This window comes from Lissotriton helveticus, chromosome 4_2 (genome assembly GCF_964261635.1).
Source record: "Lissotriton helveticus chromosome 4_2, aLisHel1.1, whole genome shotgun sequence".
NCBI lineage: Eukaryota > Metazoa > Chordata > Amphibia > Caudata > Salamandridae > Lissotriton > Lissotriton helveticus.
In genome coordinates, this window is record NC_136064.1 from 117908179 (window position 1) to 117934343 (window position 26165).

The 26165-nt window shown below is 43.1% G+C and overlaps 1 protein-coding gene across 1 annotated transcript in view; it reads right to left on the reverse strand.

The window, feature by feature from the left end:
* Positions 1–20947, reverse strand: part of LOC144752073 (nicotinamide N-methyltransferase-like) — a 42606-nt gene extending 21659 nt beyond the window's left edge. Inside the window, exon 1 of the mRNA XM_078640022.1 lies at positions 20775–20947. Coding sequence (XP_078496148.1) covers positions 20775–20922 — 148 coding nt within the window. The 5' untranslated portion in view covers positions 20923–20947. The remainder of the gene's footprint in view (positions 1–20774) is intronic.
* Between the last annotated feature and the right edge of the window lie 5218 nt (positions 20948–26165).

Sequence of the window (26165 nt, forward strand, 5' to 3'; positions counted from 1 at the left end):
CCCAAGAGTTAGCTGTAACTCAATTAGGAAGACGGAGCGACCGCGACGTCAAGCGAGAGTGAAACCCCGCTTCCAAGAAGAAAAGGATTTCAAGCGAACGACGTCAAGCCAGTATCACTTTTGGGACGTGAGTTTAACTTTGCCTTGCTGTGCTGTTATCTTCAATTTAACTAATTGAACTCTAAACGCATTACCGCTGTTGGAAAAGATTAGCGCGAGCGCTGCTTCTGAAGGCTCAGCGCGAGCGTTACTTCTGGACATTCTCTTTTTGACGCGCTTAAAAAGATAAGCACGAGCGCCGCTTCTGAATGCTCAATGCGAGCGCTGCTTCTAGACATTCTTTATCTGACGCTTCTTTCTCTTGAAGTGCGCTACCATGGCAACACAAAGCGCATTGTGACGCGCATCATCTCTGCCAGCATAGGATCCCTTCTGTGGTACACATCATCACAATAAAGCAAAGCGGACTCCACGTATTTCAGCCTGCATTATGATGTCATTACTTAGTACTTAACAAGGGAAAACATTTCTACAGTTCTTAAAAAAAATAAAAAAAATAAAAAAAATAAAAGCATTTGCACAGCAGACATTCTCACAAAAAATTAACCACTAAATACCTTGAGTATTTAGTAGACTTAATAGACTTGAGTTACTTATTATTTGGTTTTGAGGCAGCAGCTCCCCACGCAAATGGAAAAGGTAGCCTCGCCACCTCCCTTTTTGCAATCTCCGGGTCCTCCTCCCATGCCCTGGAAACAATGGAAAGCTACATTTGACGCATACATTGAGGCCATCGATGGTGATACCTTCACATCAAAAAAGAAGAAGGCGCTATTAGTATATAATTTGGGACCTGAAGGAAGGTCCATTCTAGAAACTTTACCTCTCGAAGAAGTGAGAATATCCATTTCAAGTGATGATGGCGATGCGCAAATATTAGACGAATATGCTTCTCTAGTAAAGACATTGGACAAAAGATTTAGTCCTAAACGGAACACTGTGTTGGAACGTCACAAGTTTTTGCAACGTGCACAATTACCCGGAGAGTCCATTGATGATTTTGTTGCAGCCTTAAGGATTCTGGCAGTTAACTGCAACTACAGAGAATTCAGAGATGAAATCATTAGGGATCAGCTCATTGAACGCACTCATGACAGAAAAGTGCGTGAAAAACTTTTATCGTCTGGTGACCCTGATCTAGAAACTGCTTTGACTCTGGCCAAATCTGTTGAGCATTCCCAGTATTGCTTAAAAGAAATGAGTACTTCTGCATCACCTCTGGCAACTCCAACAGAATCTTCTGACATCAGTGCCATCAGTACCAAAGCAGCAGTCAGAATTCCAGAACGGAGGACATCAAATCCGAATCGTTCTCAAGTTCCTTCGTTTTCCAGTTCCAACAAGCCTAGGAATGATGTGCAAGGATTATCCTGTTATCGATGTGGGAGTAGATCTCATTTAGGAAATTTCAAATTTTGCTTCGCAGTTAATCAATCTTGCTTCAAATGTGGCAAGAAGGGTCATCTAGCACGTATGTGTAAGGCAACCGGAGTGCAGAAAGGTTCTTCACAAATGGTGAAGAGTATTGATGAACGCTTACATGTAGATGAAGAGGACGAGCATTATGAATTGTTGATGTTGTCTTCTTCTCCCATGAATGCTAATGGTGTTGTTGAAATAGCAACTATGGATGGATCTCGAAGACGAAAATCCCCTGTTTGTTCCATTAATGTGAATTGCATGTTGATCAAATTTCTAGCGGATTCGGGTTCTCCATTTTCCATAGTTAATGTTAAGGATTTAGACATGTTAGATAATATTCTCCTATCAAAATCTTTTATCAAAATGTTTGCGTATGGAGGCAAAAGAGTAGAAGTATTAGGAAAGTTTAGGGGAGAAATTGAATTCAAAGGAGATTCTACGTCCTCCATCATTTATGTTGTAAAAGATGGTACCAATTTATTGGGTTGGCATGAACAGGGTGAGCTTGGCATGATTCTTGATCCCAATCATCAAGACATGGTTTTATCAAGACGTGAGGCCAAGCAGTATTATGCCTCTTTGCCTGATTTAGAGCCAGTAAATTCCCTAAGTGTTTCTGGTGAAAGTGAGTGGGTGCATGAATTTCCAGAGGTTTTCTGTGACAAATTAGGCAAACTCAAAGGTTTTCAGCATCAAATTATTTTAAAAGAGGGAGTTAAAGCAGTTGCACACAAAGTTTGCAAGGTACCTCTAAGTATGCGAAGTGAGTTAAAGGCTGAACTGAAGAGATTGTGTCTCTTAGGTGTAATTGAACCTATAGAGGCATCAGAGTGGTTATCTCCTGTAGTTTTGGCGCGCAAGGCTGATAAGTCTCTTAGGATGTGTGTGGATTTGCGCGACTTGAATGCATGCATCTGGATTGATCGGCAACCACTACCTAATATTAATGAGATGTTATCTACATTGGAGGGTGCCAGCTATTTCACTACTTTAGACATTTTTTCGGCTTATCACCAGGTTGTATTAAGCAAGGATTCAAGACACCTTACGTCTTTTGTAACTACTGAGGGTGCTTTCTGCTATTTGAGGATGCCGTTCGGTCTGGCGTCGGCTTCCGCAGTTTTTCAACGCCTTATGGGAAATCTTTTCAAAAACACTGCGGGAGTCGTCTTCTTTCAAGACGACATTCTCATTTATGGCAAGTCTGTGAGTAAACACAATAGCAGAGTAAGAACAGCGTTGGGAATTTTAAAAGATTTTGGGTTGACATTAAGAAAAGACAAATGCAGATTTCTCAGGGATAGTGTGGATTATTTGGGTCATCACATCTCAGCCAAAGGGGTGGAACCCAAAATGAAATTGTTAGATGCCATTCAGAATGCACCAGAACCATCCAACAAGGATCAACTACGTTCCTTTTTAGGACTGATCGAATATTACGCCAAATTTGTAAGGAATTTTTCTGACAGGACTGTGTCTCTGAGAAATTTATTGAAAAAGAATGTTAAATATGTTTGGTCACAAGAATGTGCAAATGATTTTATCTTACTGAAAAATGCTATTGTACAAGCACGTCCTCTCAAACTTTTTAATATTAATGATCAGAACATTGTAATTACTGATGCCAGCAATGTGGGTCTGGGTGCAGTTCTTTCTCAGAAAAGAGTGGATGGTAAAGTAGAAGTAATTGCATTTGCCTCCAGAACCTTACATGGAGCTGAAGGCACGTATTCTACCATCGAGAAAGAGGCGTTAGCTTTATGGTGGGGTGTACAGCATTTCAGGAACTTCCTCTGGGGTAATCACATAACACTCAAAACTGACCACAAGCCCCTAGTTGATCTTTTCACTACGAAAGGTGGTGGGAGGGCTTCTCCTCGCATTGCTAAATGGCAATACAGGCTTAGTAAGTTTGATTACCCCCTGGAATATGTTCCTGGAATTAGAAACAATGTGGCTGATTGTTTGTCCAGATTGCCTCTTCCTCACGATAAGTTGGAGCAGAGTGATGAAGATTTGAAGATGGTGTGTGCAGTAAGTTCTGTATCGGAGGTTGGCATCACGTTGTCGGAAAATGAGTGGAAGTTAGCGGTGACTGAAGATAAGAATTTGTGTTGTGTAATGAATTACCTGATAAATGGTTGGCCTGATGATAAATCCCTTTCTTCAAATTTAATGCCTTTCAGGAGAGTTCGTGATGAATTGTCTTTGATTGATGGCGTTTTACGTAGGGCTTGTTTACTGGTGGTTCCAGAAACTCTTTGTGGAAAGGTTTTGGAGTTGGCTCACGTTGGTCATTTGGGCATTCGGGCTATGAAAAGGAGGGTGCGTGAAGATTTTTGGTGGCCTGGAGTAGACAAAGCGATTGAACATTGTGTGCGTGATTGTAGTGCTTGTGTCCTTAGTGACAAGTCTCAAGTTACTAGTCCTTCTCCTGTGACTCCTGTGCAAGTTAAAGAGCTACCTTGGCATAAATTGGCGTTTGATGTTGCAGGTCCATTTTACAATCTAGGAGTAACTCCAAAGTATGCATTAGTTTTAATTGACTACATGTCAAAGTGGCCGGAGGTTAAATTTGTTGAGTGCATAAATTCTACTACTGTCATTGAATTTTTCAAAAATGTGTTTTTGCGGGAGGGTGTGCCAGAAGAATTAGTATCTGACAATGGCACTCAGCTGGTGTCAAGTGAGATGCAAAATGTTTTAAAATCTCTTGGGATCAAGCACATTCTCACTTCTTTATATCACCCTTCAAGCAATGGATTAGTTGAAAGGTTGAACCGTGTGATTAAGGATCAGTTGCAGTTAGCCAACGTAAATGGTTTGAATTGGAGGAAGGTCATCTCTGACATGTTGTGGGCATTGAGAGTCACTCCCCATTCTAGCACAGGTGTCTCACCTTTTACGTTACTCAGAGGTAGAGTGGCTGGGTCAGAATTAAACAAAGATTGGATGGCAAGAAAAAACATTGACAGTATCAAACTCGCTGGAGTGGCTGATGTTAGGGCTTGTACCCAAGCCAAATATGCTCAAGGGAGTTGTAGATTGTCTCCTGTGCGCTCGGGGGACTGGGTTAGGATAACAAAAACAGTACTTTTGCGTAAAGGGTTAGCTCGGTTTTCTCCTCCTGTTTTGGTCAAGGAAGTGAAGGATCATGTAGTTGTTCTGGAGAATGGTAAAATTTGGAACAAGTCTCGTGTTTCCATTGTTCCTAAGCACAAAGTTGAGTTTGTGAAAAGCAAATTTGGTTTGAAAACTAATGTTTTACCCACCTCTGACACAGGTTTACTGCCTACTAGTACTGTTCCTCCGGTTCTACCCGCTCATGACCCCAGTTCTGTTCCTAATGACATGTTGACTAGACGATTTTCCACCAGATGTAAAATTGTTCCTGGAAAGTTTCGTGATTTTGTAACTTATTGAATTAATGCTTTTATTTTTCAATTTGGGGAAGGGGTGGGTTAGTTATATTATTTGTTTTAGTCATTTGTTATTAATTGAGGGAAGGGGGATGTGTGGGGATGTACTGTTCTGTATGCACTGTTTCTTTAAGCACACAGGTTTCTCCACGAGCGTCATGGTGCTCGTGGAGTCTCCTGTGTTCTAGTGCTTAGAACTCCTGGACGGCAGTTGCTGCCGGGAGAGCTGTTGTCTGGATCATAATAAAGGACCGTGCCTTTTACATTTATCTAGCATTGTCTTCTTTTCAGGAGCTAAGTCTGTTCACTGGTGTAGCAGGTAGTGTGGGTTTCAAAGCCATCTTAGGACTGCAATTGTGTGCACACCAGTAGTCATGGAAGTGGGTGCAGTCGGTGCTGGTTAACAATAAAGGCTTCCTTTAGTTGTTCATATTTTGGTAGCACTCTCTATTTGGGCGACCAGTTCCACAATCAGTCCTCTGTGTTCTGTTCTGATAATATGACTGCAGTAGAGTGAATGTATCTAAATTATCTTGTATCTAAGTATGTTACACAACATTGTTTTCTTGTGTCTGTTCGGAGCATGTACCAGGTGTGTTAAAAATTCAGCTGGCACATTGTCTAGTTTCAAGATGCAGGCTCCATCACCCAGAAGCAGCAAATTCGCCTATGCCCTTCCTGGACCATCTGTGTCAGCTTGGTGCCTCAGCTTACTGGACCTCTTGGCAGTCAGCTCAGCTCCTAGGACCAGGCATACTTATGAGAGGGTGTTCCTCGCTTACTGTGACTTCTTGGGCAAGGCAGGGTCTGGGACATGGTTTACTTTGTCAGCAGTTATGGGATTTATTGGGACTCTTTCGGGCAAGGGGTTCTTGATGCCTCTGGCCAGGTGACACATAGCTGCATTTTCATTCTTGGCATAAATGCTGAGGTACACTGACAGTACCAGGTGACCCATTAATGCAAGCAAATTTGCATGGATGCTGCTGTTGGTTTGGGTCATTTGTAGGTCATTGGAGTGTGTCCATTAATTGAAGGCAGCATTTGCCTTTATCTTCTATAATGCTTTCCGTGAGGGTGAGTTGGTAACAAAGAATGAGGTGGACATTGGTGGGTGATTGCAACTTGCAGATGTCCAGTGTTTGGATGGGTACAGGTCCCTGGCAATTCATAATCCCTGGTCCAAAACAGACCATGCTGGCATGGGTGGCATTTCATGCTGCAGAGGGCTCTGACAATGCATGCTGCCCAGTTGAGAGTCTGGAGGTACTCTTGGCTGGCCACATACAGGGTGTGGGGTGCCAATTACGTGTCAATGCTAATGGACCCCTTTAACCAGGTACTCATTTTGCAGAATCCTTGACAGGGCCCTACTGATGGCCGGCTATGACCCCTTGGATTTTGGGTCTCACTCCTTTAGTAATAGGACAGCCACTGCGGAGACAGCAATGAGGGTCTCTGATGCGGCAATACTGTAGTGAACAAAAGAAGGTCCAGTCCAGGTAGTTTCTTCATGTGGGTTTATTTAAGATAAGATGTTGAGTAGAGCCCCACCAGGAGCAGCATTCCTGCGTCTCAGCCCATCCATCAACTGACTCAGACACTCACCAATTTTCCACTCATCAACATTTTTTCATCACAGACACACTGGCTGAGCAGCATGTATAACAAATACGTAGGATTGGCAGGTGTCTTTAAATTGCTACAAGCGCTATGTAAGGCTGCATATATAACAGCTGTGACAATTTCCTGGTACCTCTCTCCATCTTTATTTCTGGTGCAGGTTATGGGAGCAGTGAGTTGAATAAGTGGCTTAAATTCTTGATAGCCCCTATCCATGCTTAGGTGACCGGATTTAAAACATTTGGGATCGTTCCTGTGTCTGATGCGTGAAGGAAGCCTATCTTGACGTTCATTTCGGTTACATCCTGCATTTTTATCCCTGGGGACTTGCATCTGGCCCAACTGAAGACTGCTCTGGATACAATATTGCCCAAGGAGATCAAACCCCTTGGGTCATTATACTGCATCGGGCTGACAACAATTTGGTTCATATTAGTTGGTGTTGGCTGTTGGAATTGATGCTAACTGAGATTGGTTGGTTATCTCAAAAGTTCCCTCAGGAAGTGCTGGCATGGCCACACATCATCCCAAGGTTGGAGTGGAGGGATGGTGAATTGATCTGTGCTTTGAATCATTCAGTCAAATGGTTAGATAACAGAGTTTGTAAATTGTTCAAATCACCTAAGTTTACATGCATTCCCCTTGGTTTCATAAAAGATTACTGGTTTTCCTTGCAGGATGGAGTGCACCTATTGAAGTTTGGTGATAATAAGCTCCTTAAGAATGATGTGGAGTGGCTTGTGCATGACCCTCAATAGTGGAGCAGGCTGGAGGCAGGTCAGAGGGTGGAGGAATTATGCTGGGCTGTGGCAGGTGAGTTCATGATTGTGGGTCATTTAGGCATTACCTTTTCTTACATTGTGCATTACAGTGCAGTCACTGCCCCTCCCAAGGAGTTCTGGCCATAGGTTGAATCAAAGATCCAGGGGCATGGGAAGTTGACTTGTGAGTGATCACTGGCATCTGACCCTACTAGCCACCACACGTACATGCACTATGAGTCAGGGGCTAGCACTGGTCCTTTGGGGTAAGTAATGGGTGTAAGAGTTGCACCACGGAAAGGGGATGTGATGTGAGTGAGTGGGGTCCAACCCTAAGAAGGTCATTTCGCAAAAGCCTGGGCCTGGACCTGGGCCACAACCCGGGAACCAACCATGATCTTACTCAAGGGCATAACTTGTGATAAGCAGTAACATGTCTAGATACATGTCTAGATAGTGTCAGGAATTTGAAGTCTGGCACCTCTGTTAGGGTTAGGAATGCCTTACCATGGATAAATAAAGCTGTTAATATTAAGGGTTACTGCATATAAAATAGTTGAAATGATGTGTGTTTGTCTGTTAATATTTGCTGTAATAAAATGGGTCCGGGGTTAATGACCCCTAATCCAAAACATTTTGCATAGTTTATGTCTTCAGGTGGGGGAATGAAGGGATGTGCCTGGGTGTGGGGTTGGGGCAGAAGGCCTTGATGATGACAGGCCATGTCAGAACTCTTTCTTCCTTGATCAGAAAATGATAAATATTTGCTCAAGCGAGATTGCTATACAATATTGTTTGCATGTCATAGAGATTTATTAGTAACATTTCCTGTAAATTGGAAATACTGTGGCCAGTTTGAAGGGAAATATACTGTTTGTACATGAGAATACTCTATCACATCATGCTTTAGTAATATCTTTCTGACAGTGTAGACCAAAATGTACCGCCAGCTACAAACCAGACCCTTATGACTCATCTGGCACTGAGGAATATCTTTTTTGCATAACTCAATAACTTTAGTGATGAAACATTGAAAGAAGGACACCCCATTTTGAAAACTGTTCCAGCCCAGCTGTTTCTGTCTGACTGATTACAGCACTGTCTCAGACTCCAAAGCCAGTGTCGCAATCAGTCAATCAGATGTCAACTCACACTTGTGTTTTCTGTCAATGATATAGTAGGATTTTAATTTGGTGATTATGAGGTGGGATTTATATCCAAATACATCTGCACACTGCGTTTGCAGCCTATGCTTGAGGTGCCTCAGCGCCCTGTCCAGGATTCTGTAGCATCACCTGACTCCCCTTGAAATGTGCTCCTTTTGCAAAGAATTGTAACACATCAGCTGCCTCAGAAGTTGACTATTTACAGCCCTGCTGCTCCAATCTCTCTGACTGGCAATGCGTGACACATATGCATGCCCTTCTGTGATAACCTCCTTGTTGAATCCTGGTACATTTAAAAAGTGTGTATTTATTTAAAACATTAAAGCATGTCACCAACATCAGATTATATTACCTTATTGAGTATGTGTATGAAGTGAATATGTAAGGAGAAACCTTGTTGCCTCTCGGAGCCCTGATAATAAATCAAGAAAGTGACTGCTACAGCCTGAGTCCATAGAACCAGACTTAAAGGACAGATGCTTGACCTCTCATAACGGTGATGGATCAAGCCCTGATCTTTGGACTGGGTAAGAGTGGTCTGCTTAATTCAGACACTCTGTTCATCACCACCCCCTTTTCTGAATCGTTTTTGGCCACTATAGGTGTGGCAGGGTATACTCAGACATGAGTCCCTTTCTTACTGCTCCATCAGGATTCAAGCAAGCCGGGCCGAAGAGGCTGAAATGCCAGAAACCGGTCCCCGGTAGCTTGTCTCCTTTCTGGTGAAGAATTGGCTTGGTAGTTTGGTCTGCCCTGTTCCCATGATGCACTGGGCCAGGGACAGACTAATTTGCATATAGCCAGGTTCTGAGCTGGGATGGGGCAGTGAGATAAATAACGGTGATGGATCAAGCCCTGATCTTTGGACTGGGTAAGAGTGGTCTGCTTAATTCAGACACTCTGTTCATCACCACCCCCTTTTCTGAATCATTTTTGGCCACTATAGGTGTGGCAGGGTATACTCAGACATGAGTCCCTTTCTCACTGCTCCATCAGGATTCAAGCAAGCCGGGCCGAAGAGGCTGAAATGCCAGAAACCGGTCCCCGGTAGCTTGTCTCCTTTCTGGTGAAGAATTGGCTTGGTAGTTTGGTCTGCCCTGTTCCCATGATGCACTGGGCCAGGGACAGACTAATTTGCATATAGCCAGGTTCTGAGCTGGGATGGGGCAGTGAGATAAATAACAGTGATGGATCAAGCCCTGATCTTTGGACTGGGTAAGAGTGGTCTGCTTAATTCAGACACTCTGTTCATCACCACCCCCTTTTCTGAATCGTTTTTGGCCACTATAGGTGTGGCAGGGTATACTCAGACATGAGTCCCTTTCTCACTGCTCCATCAGGATTCAAGCAAGCCGGGCCGAAGAGGCTGAAATGCCAGAAACCGGTCCCGGTAGCTTGTCTCCTTTCTGGTGAAGAATTGGCTTGGTAGTTTGGTCTGCCCTGTTCCCATGATGCACTGGGCCAGGGACAGACTAATTTGCATATAGCCAGGTTCTGAGCTGGGATGGGGCAGTGAGATAAATAACGGTGATGGATCAAGCCCTGATCTTTGGACTGGGTAAGAGTGGTCTGCTTAATTCAGACACTCTGTTCATCACCACCCCCTTTTCTGAATCGTTTTTGGCCTCTATAGGTGTGGCAGGGTATACTCAGACATGAGTCCCTTTCTCACTGCTCCATCAGGATTCAAGCAAGCCGGGCCGAAGAGGCTGAAATGCCAGAAACCGGTCCCCGGTAGCTTGTCTCCTTTCTGGTGAAGAATTGGCTTGGTAGTTTGGTCTGCCCTGTTCCCATGATGCACTGGGCCAGGGACAGACTAATTTGCATATAGCCAGGTTCTGAGCTGGGATGGGGCAGTGAGATAAATAACGGTGATGGATCAAGCCCTGATCTTTGGACTGGGTAAGAGTGGTCTGCTTAATTCAGACACTCTGCTCATCACCACCCCCTTTTCTGAATCGTTTGTGGCCACTATAGGTGTGGCAGGGTATACTCAGACATGAGTCCCTTTCTCACTGCTCCATCAGGATTCAAGCAAGCCGGGCCGAAGAGGCTGAAATGCCAGAAACCGGTCCCCGGTAGCTTGTCTCCTTTCTGGTGAAGAATTGGCTTGGTAGTTTGGTCTGCCCTGTTCCCATGATGCACTGGGCCAGGGACGGACTAATTTGCATATAGCCAGGTTCTGAGCTGGGATGGGGCAGTGAGATAAATAACGGTGATGGATCAAGCCCTGATCTTTGGACTGGGTAAGAGTGGTCTGCTTAATTCAGACACTCTGTTCATCACCACCCCCTTTTCTGAATCGTTTTTGGCCACTATAGGTGTGGCAGGGTATACTCAGACATGAGTCCCTTTCTCACTGCTCCATCAGGATTCAAGCAAGCCGGGCCGAAGAGGCTGAAATGCCAGAAACCGGTCCCTGGTAGCTTGTCTCCTTTCTGGTGAAGAATTGGCTTGGTAGTTTGGTCTGCCCTGTTCCCATGATGCACTGGGCCAGGGACAGACTAATTTGCATATAGCCAGGTTCTGAGCTGGGATGGGGCAGTGAGATAAATAATGGTGATGGATCAAGCCCTGATCTTTGGACTGGGTAAGAGTGGTCTGCTTAATTCAGACACTCTGTTCATCACCACCCCCTTTTCTGAATCGTTTTTGGCCACTATAGGTGTGGCAGGGTATACTCAGACATGAGTCCCTTTCTCACTGCTCCATCAGGATTCAAGCAAGCCGGGCCGAAGAGGCTGAAATGCCAGAAACCGGTCCCCGGTAGCTTGTCTCCTTTCTGGTGAAGAATTGGCTTGGTAGTTTGGTCTGCCCTGTTCCCATGATGCACTGGGCCAGGGACAGACTAATTTGCATATAGCCAGGTTCTGAGCTGGGATGGGGCAGTGAGATAAATAACGGTGATGGATCAAGCCCTGATCCTTGGACTGGGTAAGAGTGGTCTGCTTAATTCAGACACTCTGTTCATCACCACCCCCTTTTCTGAATCGTTTTTGGCCACTATAGGTGTGGCAGGGTATACTCAGACATGAGTCCCTTTCTCACTGCTCCATCAGGATTCAAGCAAGCCGGGCCGAAGAGGCTGAAATGCCAGAAACCGGTCCCTGGTAGCTTGTCTCCTTTCTGGTGAAGAATTGGCTTGGTAGTTTGGTCTGCCCTGTTCCCATGATGCACTGGGCCAGGGACAGACTAATTTGCATATAGCCAGGTTCTGAGCTGGGATGGGGCAGTGAGATAAATAATGGTGATGGATCAAGCCCTGATCTTTGGACTGGGTAAGAGTGGTCTGCTTAATTCAGACACTCTGTTCATCACCACCCCCTTTTCTGAATCGTTTTTGGCCACTATAGGTGTGGCAGGGTATACTCAGACATGAGTCCCTTTCTCACTGCTCCATCAGGATTCAAGCAAGCCGGGCCGAAGAGGCTGAAATGCCAGAAACCGGTCCCCGGTAGCTTGTCTCCTTTCTGGTGAAGAATTGGCTTGGTAGTTTGGTCTGCCCTGTTCCCATGATGCACTGGGCCAGGGACAGACTAATTTGCATATAGCCAGGTTCTGAGCTGGGATGGGGCAGTGAGATAAATAACGGTGATGGATCAAGCCCTGATCCTTGGACTGGGTAAGAGTGGTCTGCTTAATTCAGACACTCTGTTCATCACCACCCCCTTTTCTGAATCGTTTTTGGCCACTATAGGTGTGGCAGGGTATACTCAGACATGAGTCCCTTTCTCACTGCTCCATCAGGATTCAAGCAAGCCGGGCCGAAGAGGCTGAAATGCCAGAAACCGGTCCCCGGTAGCTTGTCTCCTTTCTGGTGAAGAATTGGCTTGGTAGTTTGGTCTGCCCTGTTCCCATGATGCACTGGGCCAGGGACAGACTAATTTGCATATAGCCAGGTTCTGAGCTGGGATGGGGCAGTGAGATAAATAACGGTGATGGATCAAGCCCTGATCTTTGGACTGGGTAAGAGTGGTCTGCTTAATTCAGACACTCTGTTCATCACCACCCCCTTTTCTGAATCGTTTTTGGCCACTATAGGTGTGGCAGGGTATACTCAGACATGAGTCCCTTTCTCACTGCTCCATCAGGATTCAAGCAAGCCGGGCCGAAGAGGCTGAAATGCCAGAAACCGGTCCCCGGTAGCTTGTCTCCTTTCTGGTGAAGAATTGGCTTGGTAGTTTGGTCTGCCCTGTTCCCATGATGCACTGGGCCAGGGACAGACTAATTTGCATATAGCCAGGTTCTGAGCTGGGATGGGGCAGTGAGATAAATAACGGTGATGGATCAAGCCCTGATCTTTGGACTGGGTAAGAGTGGTCTGCTTAATTCAGACACTCTGTTCATCACCACCCCCTTTTCTGAATCGTTTTTGGCCACTATAGGTGTGGCAGGGTATACTCAGACATGAGTCCCTTTCTCACTGCTCCATCAGGATTCAAGCAAGCCGGGCCGAAGAGGCTGAAATGCCAGAAACCGGTCCCCGGTAGCTTGTCTCCTTTCTGGTGAAGAATTGGCTTGGTAGTTTGGTCTGCCCTGTTCCCATGATGCACTGGGCCAGGGACAGACTAATTTGCATATAGCCAGGTTCTGAGCTGGGATGGGGCAGTGAGATAAATAACGGTGATGGATCAAGCCCTGATCTTTGGACTGGGTAAGAGTGGTCTGCTTAATTCAGACACTCTGTTCATCACCACCCCCTTTTCTGAATCGTTTTTGGTCACTATAGGTGTGGCAGGGTATACTCAGACATGAGTCCCTTTCTCACTGCTCCATCAGGATTCAAGCAAGCCGGGCCGAAGAGGCTGAAATGCCAGAAACCGGTCCCCGGTAGCTTGTCTCCTTTCTGGTGAAGAATTGGCTTGGTAGTTTGGTCTGCCCTGTTCCCATGATGCACTGGGCCAGGGACAGACTAATTTGCATATAGCCAGGTTCTGAGCTGGGATGGGGCAGTGAGATAAATAACGGTGATGGATCAAGCCCTGATCTTTGGACTGGGTAAGAGTGGTCTGCTTAATTCAGACACTCTGTTCATCACCACCCCCTTTTCTGAATCGTTTTTGGCCACTATAGGTGTGGCAGGGTATACTCAGACATGAGTCCCTTTCTCACTGCTCCATCAGGATTCAAGCAAGCCGGGCCAAAGAGGCTGAAATGCCAGAAACCGGTCCCCGGTAGCTTGTCTCCTTTCTGGTGAAGAATTGGCTTGGTAGTTTGGTCTGCCCTGTTCCCATGATGCACTGGGCCAGGGACAGACTAATTTGCATATAGCCAGGTTCTGAGCTGGGATGGGGCAGTGAGATAAATAACGGTGATGGATCAAGCCCTGATCTTTGGACTGGGTAAGAGTGGTCTGCTTAATTCAGACACTCTGTTCATCACCACCCCCTTTTCTGAATCGTTTTTGGCCACTATAGGTGTGGCAGGGTATACTCAGACATGAGTCCCTTTCTCACTGCTCCATCAGGATTCAAGCAAGCCGGGCCGAAGAGGCTGAAATGCCAGAAACCGGTCCCCGGTAGCTTGTCTCCTTTCTGGTGAAGAATTGGCTTGGTAGTTTGGTCTGCCCTGTTCCCATGATGCACTGGGCCAGGGACAGACTAATTTGCATATAGCCAGGTTCTGAGCTGGGATGGGGCAGTGAGATAAATAACGGTGATGGATCAAGCCCTGATCTTTGGACTGGGTAAGAGTGGTCTGCTTAATTCAGACACTCTGTTCATCACCACCCCCTTTTCTGAATCGTGACCTCTCACACTAGCATAGAGTTGAAAGCAATATTTCCTGGTTGTACTTTTGCATTCCTCAAGTCCCTTGGTGTGACAGTCTCCCCTGTATGTACCATGATTTCTAGCTATCCGAAGAACATGGAAATGCAACAAGATTGTGGATGGTATTGGTGCTAAAGAAAGGGCTACAACTTTATCTGGGTGAGGTCTATACAAATTAATTCCAACAGAAACTACATTTCTAAAGACTGAATCTGAGCTTTGCTACAACTAGCTCCTTCAATCATATTAATACTGCAACTATGCAAAGATAAAGATCTCATCAGGGTAAAACAGGGAACTGGGACTATGTAAAGGTAAAGATCTCATCAGGGTATTACAGGGAATATGGAATACCATAAATTACCTTTTGTGTTTTTTCCTCAAACCACCCCAGTATAGCTAGTAGTAGCAGGGTAGTGGCATATGTGAGTTGCATGCAAAGAGCCAGACATCAGTCCCCTGAAAAGGGAAGCTGATAAACAGTTTGCCAAGATCAGTGTTATTATCACATTGGATTTATCTACTAGTAATAGAAAATCCAGTGTCCAGTGTGAATGTGATGATTTTGTTATCTGCATTCATGAGTTTGTATTGACTTGAGCATATCTTTATAGTGTTGCACAGCTAGAATAAACAGGATCATACCCATGCAGATTGTGTCCCGTTATTGGTTTACGTTTATGGTTGAAGTAAAAGGTGCTGCTGCATGGGGATGTTGCAGAGGCTCCCACACCATGGAAATGGGACTGCCACACGTGAAGCTATCATTTGAAATGTCTTGTGAAAAAACAAAATATGATACAATTATGTCATTTTGAAATAAAAGAAACATACCAAAAATATGTTTGAATTACTTAAAATCGAGGAAAGGTTTAAAACCAATGACCAACTCAATAACAGTAACATTTGTTGATGTGAGAAAGGAATAAAGTTAACAATTACCTTTAAGTAAATGTCATTGAGACCAAGATGGAGAGGATGTTGAGGGGACTGAATGGGGCGTGGCGCTGTCTCTCAATGCTCATAGATGGCCTGTGACATTGTCAGCTTCAACTCTTTCCCTAGAGTGTCCTAGGTGTTACCAATCCTGATTTCCCATCTGTATTCTGTTGACTGATAGTAATAGTCCGCCTGTGGACTGTGTGTGTATTCAACCCAGCCTGATGCCTTTTTAGTTCTTTTAATAGATGGACAGTGAGTCTGTCCTTTTTCTTGAAGTCTAGCTTCTCTTTCATAATCTCCTCTATGGCAGGGAGGGCAGGTGTGACATGTGCAGTTTGTGAATACCTTGCATGCAGGGCCTGTGACTCCATGGTCCAAAATCTGTCTTCCATTTTTTAAGGAACTTCACAGTCTCTCTGACTACATCAACATCTCCTTGTGACAGAGCATCAGAGTGTTTCTCTCTGCCTCGCATTAATTGCCCATCGGAAGCCATCATTGATTGGGCCGGGAAATAGGTGTTATAAAGTTCAGTCAGGTGTACAGATTATGTAATTAAGCTATCTCTGTGCTCTTTCTTCTAAGAACAATTTTGGTTTTTGGATGGGCTGTAACGAATATATAATTTTTTTAAATGTATTTGTCAACTGAATGCCTGATCCATTCTTTTGTCTTATTTTTATTTTGGGGCTGCAGCGTTTGAGAAATTATGTGATGGTTGTGGGATATATTACTAAGGGGTCAATTCCGATTCGGTAAAATCCCCTACGAATAGCCTTACGGAGCATTGTTCCCGTACGAATCGCACACCTTCAACGTCCCCGTCCGTACAATGAAGTACGATCCGAACCTAAAGCAGATCTCCGTACGAATCGCACGAAAGACCATACGACTTAAAATTCCGTACAAATCGCATTCGGAACACGCAGTATGCAATGTCCATTGAAGCAGCTTTTTCCGACCCAGCAAGTACAATTCGTTACGACTCTTTTCCTACGGGAGCTGAAAACATCCATAAAAGCAGATTTTGACGTAAACCGCATACTAAATGGACCCCCCGGGTATGCGAGTACACCCCATGATTGCAGGGGTACGGTGTGTAGGGGTACGGTGCATTGGGGTACGGTGCGTAGTGGTACGGTGAGTAGTGGTACGGTGAGTAGGGGTACGTTGCGTAGGGGTACGTTGCATCAGGGTATGGTGCATAGGTGTATGGTGCGTAGGTGTATGGTGCCTAGGTGTACGGTGCAGAGGGGTACAGGGCATAGGGGTACTGTGCATATCCCCATGATTGCAGGGGTACGGTGCGTATGTGTATGTGTGGTTGTCCATACGAATTGCTCATAAGATGTTTTCTGTATGAATCACGTTCTTGGTCGCCGGTCTGGATCGTACTTGGCGGGTCGTATAGCATGTTAACGATTTGTACGGTTCACTTTCAGGGTCCGTATCGTACGGATTCTCCCTTGCTTTTCGTACGGTTCACAAAGATTCTGACTGATTTTTTTCCTACGGATCGTACTACGCGATTCGGACGGATTCGTACGATTCGCACGGAAACGGCTACAAATTCAGTAAAGCTGATAACTCTACTAACCTTGATCAGGGCTTTGCAAAGCACTCATGAGTGACATTCCATGATTATCTCAGGGGATTTTAATACCAATCTGACAAAGGATGACAAAATAACTCAAGCTCTCGGAGTACTGGGCCTTTTAATCGTGAACAAGAAAGATAATGGGGCCAGTGACATACTTATAACCTTTGTAAGCGGCAATCGGAAGTCAACAATAGACTTCTAATAATGAGCAACAGCTTGATATTGATGGTGAGCTCATTTTCGGTGGGGCAACAAGTGAAAAGCGATCATCTTCCTCTAATCACCAAAATAAAAATGTTGGTCAACAAGACGGAAAAACAAAACACCATCAATTCAGTATACCGAAACATTAAATCTACGTAAACTAAAATGGGGAGGGAAGGATATAAAACCAACAATGGATAAAAACATGGGAACATCTATGTGAAGCAGTAATAAGAAACCCCCCAACCATAAATAAAAATTCGAGAAGAATCAATACTGAGATTAAGTGTTGGTATAATATTACCTTGAGAGAGGAAATAAGGAAAATCGCACGAGAAGTTCGGAAGCAGGTACTAATGATAAAAAGTGGAATAAAGCCAGATAAGTCAAAATTGAAAGTCATGCGGAAAAGATACAAGATCATGCTGAGTAGCGCAAAAACATCGTACCAAGAGGAAATGTGGACAAAATTAATATTTGTCGGGAAACACAAAAATGCCCGAACATTTTGGGGTATCATTAACAAACTGACAAAGGGTAATACCCTAAGACAGGAGGCAGGCATTGGAGAAAGTAAGTGGATTCAGCATGTTAAAAACATGTTTATCGACAGGGTGGATGGTCAAAACTGGCCCTGTACATCAGAGTGCAAATTATGCACTAGAAACTCCGAACATGCGGGAACTATCTTAGGACCAGGACATAATCTACCAGAAGAAACTCTGAAGCTAAACTCGGGTTGTGGAAATGGGAACATAGGGAAATTTGAAAACACACTCGTTAGTATATCAGAAAAATTAGTAGGCATCGTGCCTGACACCCTAGTAACAACAGACCAGCTCAAAGCTATAATAAATCGCCTGAAAAAAGAGGGTGCAGCGGGTCCTAACGGGCTTCCAAACTATATCTTCAAACATTCGCCTGAATTCTGGGCAGAATATTTAACACCATTCTTTAATTCAATTTACAACCAGAATAAACTGCCTAGATCCTGGAATGGGAGCATAATTCACCCCATTTTCAAACAAGGTGATCATAATGAGCTGGGGAACTACAGGCTGATTTCGCTGATGGATGTGGAGGGAAAAATATATGGGTCAGGCTTACTATCACTCCTTCAAGACTGGATGGAAGACACGAACATAATACCAATGTTCCAAACGGGTTTACGGCCAAGGACCGGCACATTTACAAACTTGATAACCCTGGCTCTCCAGAAGGAAAAAGCTGAAAAAAGGAAGACGAGACTGTACGCTTGTTTTATAGACCTGCGAGCAGCCTTTGACAGGGTGAACAAAACCCGTTTATGGGAAAAACTAAGATCATGGGGCATCCAGAAGAAGCTACTAGAGGCTATTATAGGCTTGTATAGTAACACCTGGGCTCGAGTTAAATTGGGAGACGGTAGCATCGTAACAGCTGAAATTAGTACACAACAGGGCTTAAAACAAGGCTGTGTACTGGCCCCAAGCTTATTCAACCTTTATATGGCAGACATCGTCAGTCACATGGAGGTCGGGGAAGGCCATCCACCCTACTTGTCAAAAATTCCAATCCCCTTCCAGCAGTATACGGATGACATTGTCGTTCTGAGTCAAATGCCAATAGGCCTGCAAAGGATGATTGACAATTTGGTAACTTACTTGGAACACGAATGTCTGGAACTGAATAAAGACAAAACCAAAGTGGTCCGCATCGTGGACCCGAAAAAGCCAACATTCAAATGGTGCGCAAATAGTACCCCAATAAAGGAGGAAATCATACAAGTACCTAGGTCTGAAATTGGGGCGAGGCCAAAGGAACAAAGAACACAAAACCGATCTAAAAGCAAAAGCACAGTCCTTGATCTACGCATACCGGCAATTACAAAAAAAAAATAAGTTGCCCAAATTATACACACCTGCTGAAAGTGATAAAAGCACAAACCCTACCCAATTTGTCATACGCATTGGTCACCCTGTGTGGCAAAGAAGCGGGGCTGTTAAATAGCTTACAAACAAAGATATACAAGGCAGTCCTAAACCTCCCGAACTCGTCAGCACCGGCGCAGGTTCGTCTAGAATTTGGCCTTCTGAATCAGAAGTTTTGCAGTATGGGAACCTTTGTGAAACTCTGTCATAAAATACGCATGTCAGAAGAAGGCTCACTGGACAACCTGTGCTGGAAAGAAATCGATACCCAGCAGAAACTGCACACGCCAAACAGTTGGGGAGATTTCTTGTCCCAATCCTTGAACTGTATAGGAATTGAAGAAACTAGGGACATGATGCCAGATAGACATACCTTTGACAAAATCGCAAACAACGCGGTCAAATGGGAATCCTATCTGGAAGATAAAATAAGTACCGCAAACCGACGACACGGGTGGACCGTGATAAACTCATATTCCGGGATAAAGCCATAGACTTATCTGGAAAGCCACTTCAATAGGTTCCTAAAACAAAGATATATAAAACATCGACTAGGTCTACAGTTTTCAAAGGATTTGTTACCATCCTGGAAAAATTGTCACACTGACCCTCATTGTCGTCTATGTGGATATCACAATGAAACATTAACTCACTTATTATGTGTTTGCCCGGCGCTTAAGGATTTGAGGAGACGGCTTTTAAAGAACATTTTTAACAAATTGAACATTCGGACCTGTAGGCAAGCTGTAATTCGATGGCTAGATGGATCATCGCCTATGTTGGCTTGCAGGGGGGTTAAACATATGATGAAAGTGCAATTTCTCTTACAGCAAGCTGTACAGGGAAATATAGCACTAAATTGAAATATATGATATTTAATTTCATATGGCCAACAGTTCCTAATAGTTAACATTTATACATGTGTTTTTAATGTTCTATGATGACCAAAATGCATTTTTGTAATAATTTTTAATAATTTTATACAATAAAATTGACTATTGACTATTGAATCGTCGTTCGGATTAGTTTCCCGAATCGGAATCGACTCCTAATTGTTATGCAAATTAATTTTTATCTCTATGCCTATCTTATCTGATTGCTATACATTAAAAGTTGTCTTAATCATATCTATTACATGAAGTTCATCCATGTGTGCCAAGGGAACTTTGGGGAATCCTTCCGAGGAACTGACTTTAAAAACAGTGTTGATTAAAATGCATTTTTAACCCAAGTCCAAGTCAAAGTCAAATAAGTTTTACTGTATGGTGAATTAAAACCTTGACAATTTAAAACATTTTTATAAAACGTGTTATGCAGAGGACAGTGAAAAATAGAAATGTCATTATAGTATCTTCTAACATAAACAAACAGTATTGAAAAAATACATTTTCAATCCTTCAGCCATCAGAAAGGCATCTTTAAACAATCCTCTTGCATTTATGAGCACTATACACCTTAAACATGGACCTGTACACACACATTCCATATAAAACATTTCAGTTTTTAAAGCAGAGGTGAATAAATACAGAGGAGAGGAGAAGAGCAGGTAATCACACAGTGTGAAAAGTGAGTGCTTTAAACCCACAGTTTATGAGAGACCAGGTTAAATCCCTTCTGTTTCCTATTGAGGAATATCTTATATCATTATACTGATTGAGCAACATTTAATCTTACTTTGTAGAGCTTGAACACACATATCTGAAATAGAGACAATGCTACCAATAATTTAGAGTTATTTCCTAACACTTGAAGCATCATTTATGCAAAACAATTAAACATCCCCACACTTGAAAATGGTAATGTTAGATGATATTCTACCGTGAGATTATCTGCTGCAAAAAGATATACATACAACGCCACTGTCTGTGAATGGGCAGGGACATGAATAGTACATACCTGATGACAAGATTTTGATGAAATGAGAAAACACCCCAGTAGCAATATCCTCAAAATAACTAGATGTTGGTATAAAGTACGCTTCTCTGATCTTTTGTGTATCTGAACACTTTTCCAGAAATTCCTTCAGGTCCATGGTAGCAGCCATTTCTCAGATGCACCCTTGTCCAACTTTCTGCCTGTGCTACTTGCTCTGAAGTTATATAGGCAGAAATCTAACTTGTAAATGATTTTCAAACAAAGACAACTCTGTTTACACATGCAGCTTATTTCATCTTCTACACAATTTCACTTGTACCTTTAGAGTCAATGGCCCAAGGGTGTACTTGTATTGTTAGGCTTTGGCCTTACACTTAAATAACGAAAAAGCACATGTCTATGGAGGTTTTGATATGTGGCTCAGCATATTTTAAAGATGTCCAGGCAAAGTCTCGATTAAAGATCAAATACGAGGGAAAGAGAAAAAATACAAACATCATAAGAAATCACATGATATACATATATTTACACACCAATAAAATCTTCTAACCACAGTGAGTAATCACTAAAATGAATGCTTTATATTTACAGACTGCAAATGTCATGTTTGAGAACATTTCTTTGGACATGATTCACCTTTGAATCCCCATCATAACACCAATTCACATGTAATAGAATGAAAAAGACCCTTTTGAGATTTCAACTATATACACCCACATACATACATTACCTACTAGCGGTCATCAGTAGGTAGTTATAGTTAGGCCCTAGTTACCATAGGAAAATCGTTTTTTGATTTGCCAATATCTTTGGCGCTGGTTGACAGATCTTCATGAAATTTTCAAAACTAATAGGGGCTCTGGTCAGAGTCTGTCTTGAGAATTTTGGGGTGATTCGTCAGTGGGGGCTGTGAAAAAGGGGGGTCTAAGATGCATTTAGTTGGTGTCAATCTGTTCAGTAGTTCCTGAAATATTCATATTTAAAAAAATTATATTTCTGGTGACCGTGGTGGATCTTCGAACCCTCCCGAGCACAAGAATGAATTTGATCGGCTGCCAACACTCTAAACCAAAAAGTGTTGGCTGCCATCTTGGTAGAACCGAGTTACAAGAAAAAGGTGGGCCAGGTCCTGGGGCAATGCACAATTATTATGCAAGGGCCACAGGGCCTTGCATAATAATCATAATCATTCAATCATTCATCAAAACTATGTGGCATCATATTCATGTACTGTTCAAAACATTTTTTGAATGCAAGTTCTTTTTAAAAATGAACCAAATAAAATTCTAATATGTTTTAATATAGCCTGACTGTATGATCCACACTGAATTCTCCTTATCGTGTTGCTTTTGTGATGATGAGTTGTTAAAGTAGTTCCACCATTGACTGCCTAGGAATTTTGTTCTCTACTGTATTATTACCCTAGCCTAGGAGATCTAGAAGAATTACAGGGGGTACTTGAAATTTGCGTTACCTTAATGTGTGTTTGCCATTCACGGCAATGCATGTTAAGCTTTTTAGCCTGTGTGGAGAACGTAGTTTGCATATGTATTCAGTGTTGATTCCTGAATAACTTGGATACTTTTTTAAGGTATAGATATGCCTTGGCTTACTTTAAGTTCTACTCTGATTCTGGGGAAATATATACACAGGGTTGACTGGTTCTAACTACTTATTGCTACAAGCTCAGTGCTATTTACAGATGCATCAAAAAGAACATTTCAGAAACACAAGCAACAATGCATATCAATGGCCACAACCTAGAAGAAAGTGCAATCGTTAGTCAAACAACATGAAATTTGACATCAAATAACATGTTCGCTTTAGTGTCAAATAACATTCATGAGAAATAGCAGCACCTTCATATAGCACATTGAAACATCAACAACAACAAAGTACTTAGGACAAATACAGTTGCATTAATTTACCAATATCACAACATCAACCATATTGAAGAAAATCCTCACAGACAAAAACGGATGCCTTTGTCAAAGATACCGTAGCCTGCTTCTTGCATATGTTGTACTGTAAACAGGGAACGCTCTAAGTGGTACACAGCTCTAAGAGGGCCCGATATTCTGTCAATATTGGCTCCGGGACAAAGATAACGATTTTCTGTGGAGAAAAGGAACACTTCAATAACCTTAGACCTCATGGCCAAATGCAAGCTACACCTACTCTCCCAGATTCAAATATTTTCCCTAACCTCTGAATTATACCCTATTTCACACCCACCAACAGTCTCATGCCCAGCAGTCAAAGCAAACAACAACACCTCTCACTTTGTTTGAAATACATACAGTCTTAAGAAACCAGTGGCATTGAGAAACCCTTTCAGACTAAACAATGAGATGAAGGCGCTAGCCCTATATCAGACCCATGGCCCGGCCCATGTGTACCATATGTGCCACGCAAAGCAGTCCAACTGACAAGCAACTATGCACCCTGTATCCCACCCAGGGACCCAGGATACTCTCTGTGGCAAGCCCAGCAGTCCAAGTGACAAACAACATTCACCCTTCCTAGATTGCCATAAGCCAAATGTTAGAACTTAGAATCAGATGTAGTCACCTACCCACTGTTGTAAATCAATCTAGGACCCTAGTGTAATTTTCCTGATTCATGCCCTTATATAGGTATAGTTTATTCGATCCTTATATCGGCATAGAAATCATCTCCATCTTTAGTCTGAGCCTATGCAGCCCAAATTCGGCATGGCTACTTCCCCTAATTTCCAAGAATCTACAACGATTTCTTAGAGAAACCCGCCTTCAGCAGCTCGCGGCTTCCCCTTGCCTGTATGCTAATTTTTCTATGAAATCAAGGAGTTTTCTAGGGATTGAGTCCCTATATGACGTTACTAAGTCCAATCACACGTCAATCTCGGCACCTTCATAGTATAAATATGCCCAGATTTGCCCAGACAGACACACAGTGGTTTGGAGCAGATCGACTTACTACTTGCCCGACGCCCTGCAGCAGCAAGTGCCGAAGGAAGCCGCCCTCCAGCTGACGCACTGAGAGACGCTGTCTTTTCTCCAGTCGAGAAATCCAGCTCCAGTGTTTCCCGTTTACCCTTGCGGTTTGCTGGGAAATCGAGTTCCGAGAGAGAGATACAAGACGTCCTTCATTCTAAACCAAAGGTACGGAGCTGATTAAACTCTTAGAGGATTCCTTATCAGACTCTTGGCAGAGAATTACTAAACTTAAGCTACTCCTTACTTACTCCCTCCCTCGCACTAGACTTAGGTTAGGTACACTGGGGTAGGCGTATTTTAGAAGCACCAGTTGAGTATGTTTAGCCATCTTTTATCATTGTATGTATTTTATACGTTTTAAGCAACTTATGGCTTAGAAACCATATCATGCTTTTACAGTACTACTTTATAATACTTTATAATTTAGATATGTCATTCTTCCAGAAAATGTTTTTTGCAGTAGATGGAATGGTTGTAATTTTGAATGAAAACGTCCAATGAGTTTTGTTAGCTTGAAACAGAAGAACATTTTTAATTCTTCGGTCCTCATCAGGTTATAATTGGTTAATCGTGATCTGTCAAAAAGAGATATTGATATCATTGGACTTTGACTAAATCATAGTACTGGTGTGGATTTTACAGGGAGGTTCCTGGATTTTAAAGATAATATGCACTGGTAGGAATTCTTGAATTGGACTGAACCCCGCTCAAGCGAGATCTTTGTTGTACCTGGAATTTAGATATGGCATTCTTCCAAAAAATGTTTTTTCTGTAGATGGAATGGTTGTAATTTTGAATGAAAACGTCCAATGAGTTTGGCTAGCTTGAAACCGAAGAACATTTTTCATTCTTTGGTCCTCATCAGGAAAAATTGGTTAATACTGATCTGTCAATTTTATTTAGGACTGGGCAGAGTTCCGCTATGCGGTGTTCAGCGTGTGGGCAGAGTTTGCCGGGTACCTAATCGTGTTTTCATGTGCAATGTGGGCTGCGTCCTTGCATTGCAAATCACACACAAAGGGCACTACACCTTTCTCATGTGCATCTTTGCATTAGAAATCATGTGTGAATAGTACAACGCAGTTTGCATGGGAGCAATCATCTTGTTTTTCTACTCTCTATTATGGTGCTTGGCCTATTTTTAGAATTCCTCCTAATCTCAATTTAAAATGAATCTACCCCTAATTTTTATTTATTATATTAATATATGTCCTTGTGTTGGTGTATTTTACACTTTACAGAAATATTGTGGGTGTTTTTACTTTGTATTTTGTTTATTCCCCCTGTGCTTCCTTATTTCTTATTTCGGTCTCCTTCTTTTCTAATACACTCATTGCAATGGCAGATGGATGGCTTTGTTGCAGGTGGTACTGTCTGTGAGATATATTTTCTCTCACTCTCTCTCTTTGTTTATATATATTACCTACTGGCGGTCGCCAGTGGGTAGTTATGGTTAGGACCTAGTTTTCATAGGAAGAACATTTCTTGTTTTGCTTATAACTTTGGCATTGTTAGATGAATCATCATGAAATTCTCAAAACTCATTCTTTGTTAATATCAGCTCCTATGTTAAAAGATTGGGGGTGATTCGTCAAGGGGGGCTGAGAAAAAAAGGGGGTCTCAAAAAGTGTTTTCTCCATGTTCATTTCCATAGGAAACTTTAGACAAGGCTACAGGTTGAACGGGTGTACGGAATGACCTCAAATGTGGCAGGGAGAAGGGTCTTGGTCTAATAAGCATGCTTTTGTTTATTTGGTGAAAATTTGTTCAGTAGTTTTCGAGAAATATCAAAATTTACAGATATCGATATTTGGGAATTCTGCCATCTGATCGGCTGAGGGGTTACAAGCACGAGCTTGCTGCTTATTGGTTGCGAGTGCTGCAAGCGGTTGCAACTAGGAAGTGTTGGCCGCCATTTTGTGATTCTCTTGATGCGAGTAAGGGAAAAAAAGGGTGAAAAAAGTAGGAAAGGAGGGTAGGAGCACTGTAAGCTCTGTGGGGGAGTGTGCAGCAAAGTAGTCACTCCTACCGATCTGAAAGTGCGGTGTTGCTCAGAGTGACCTGGTGCTGAGATGATATACTGCTACACTCAGGTATGAAACCGAGAGCCTAAACCATGAGCTCATTGCTGTTAAGTTATGTGCTTTAGTCTTTGTAGCATAAGTGTGTGCAAGTAGTGTTAGTAGGCGTTTATACCGCACATGGAGTGGGTGGAGAACTAGTGACCGCTATCGTGGGTTTATACTATACCAGAAGCAGGAAGTGAAGTGCTCACGCCTACCAGTGTGAAGACTTGGGGATCAAACCGAGGTGATTGCTGTAAAGGGATGGGCTCTGGGTGCTCTAGTATATGTGTGCAAGTAGTGTTAGTGGGCGTTTATACTATACAGGGAGTGGGAAGCGAACTACTGACCGCTACTGTGTGTTTATACAG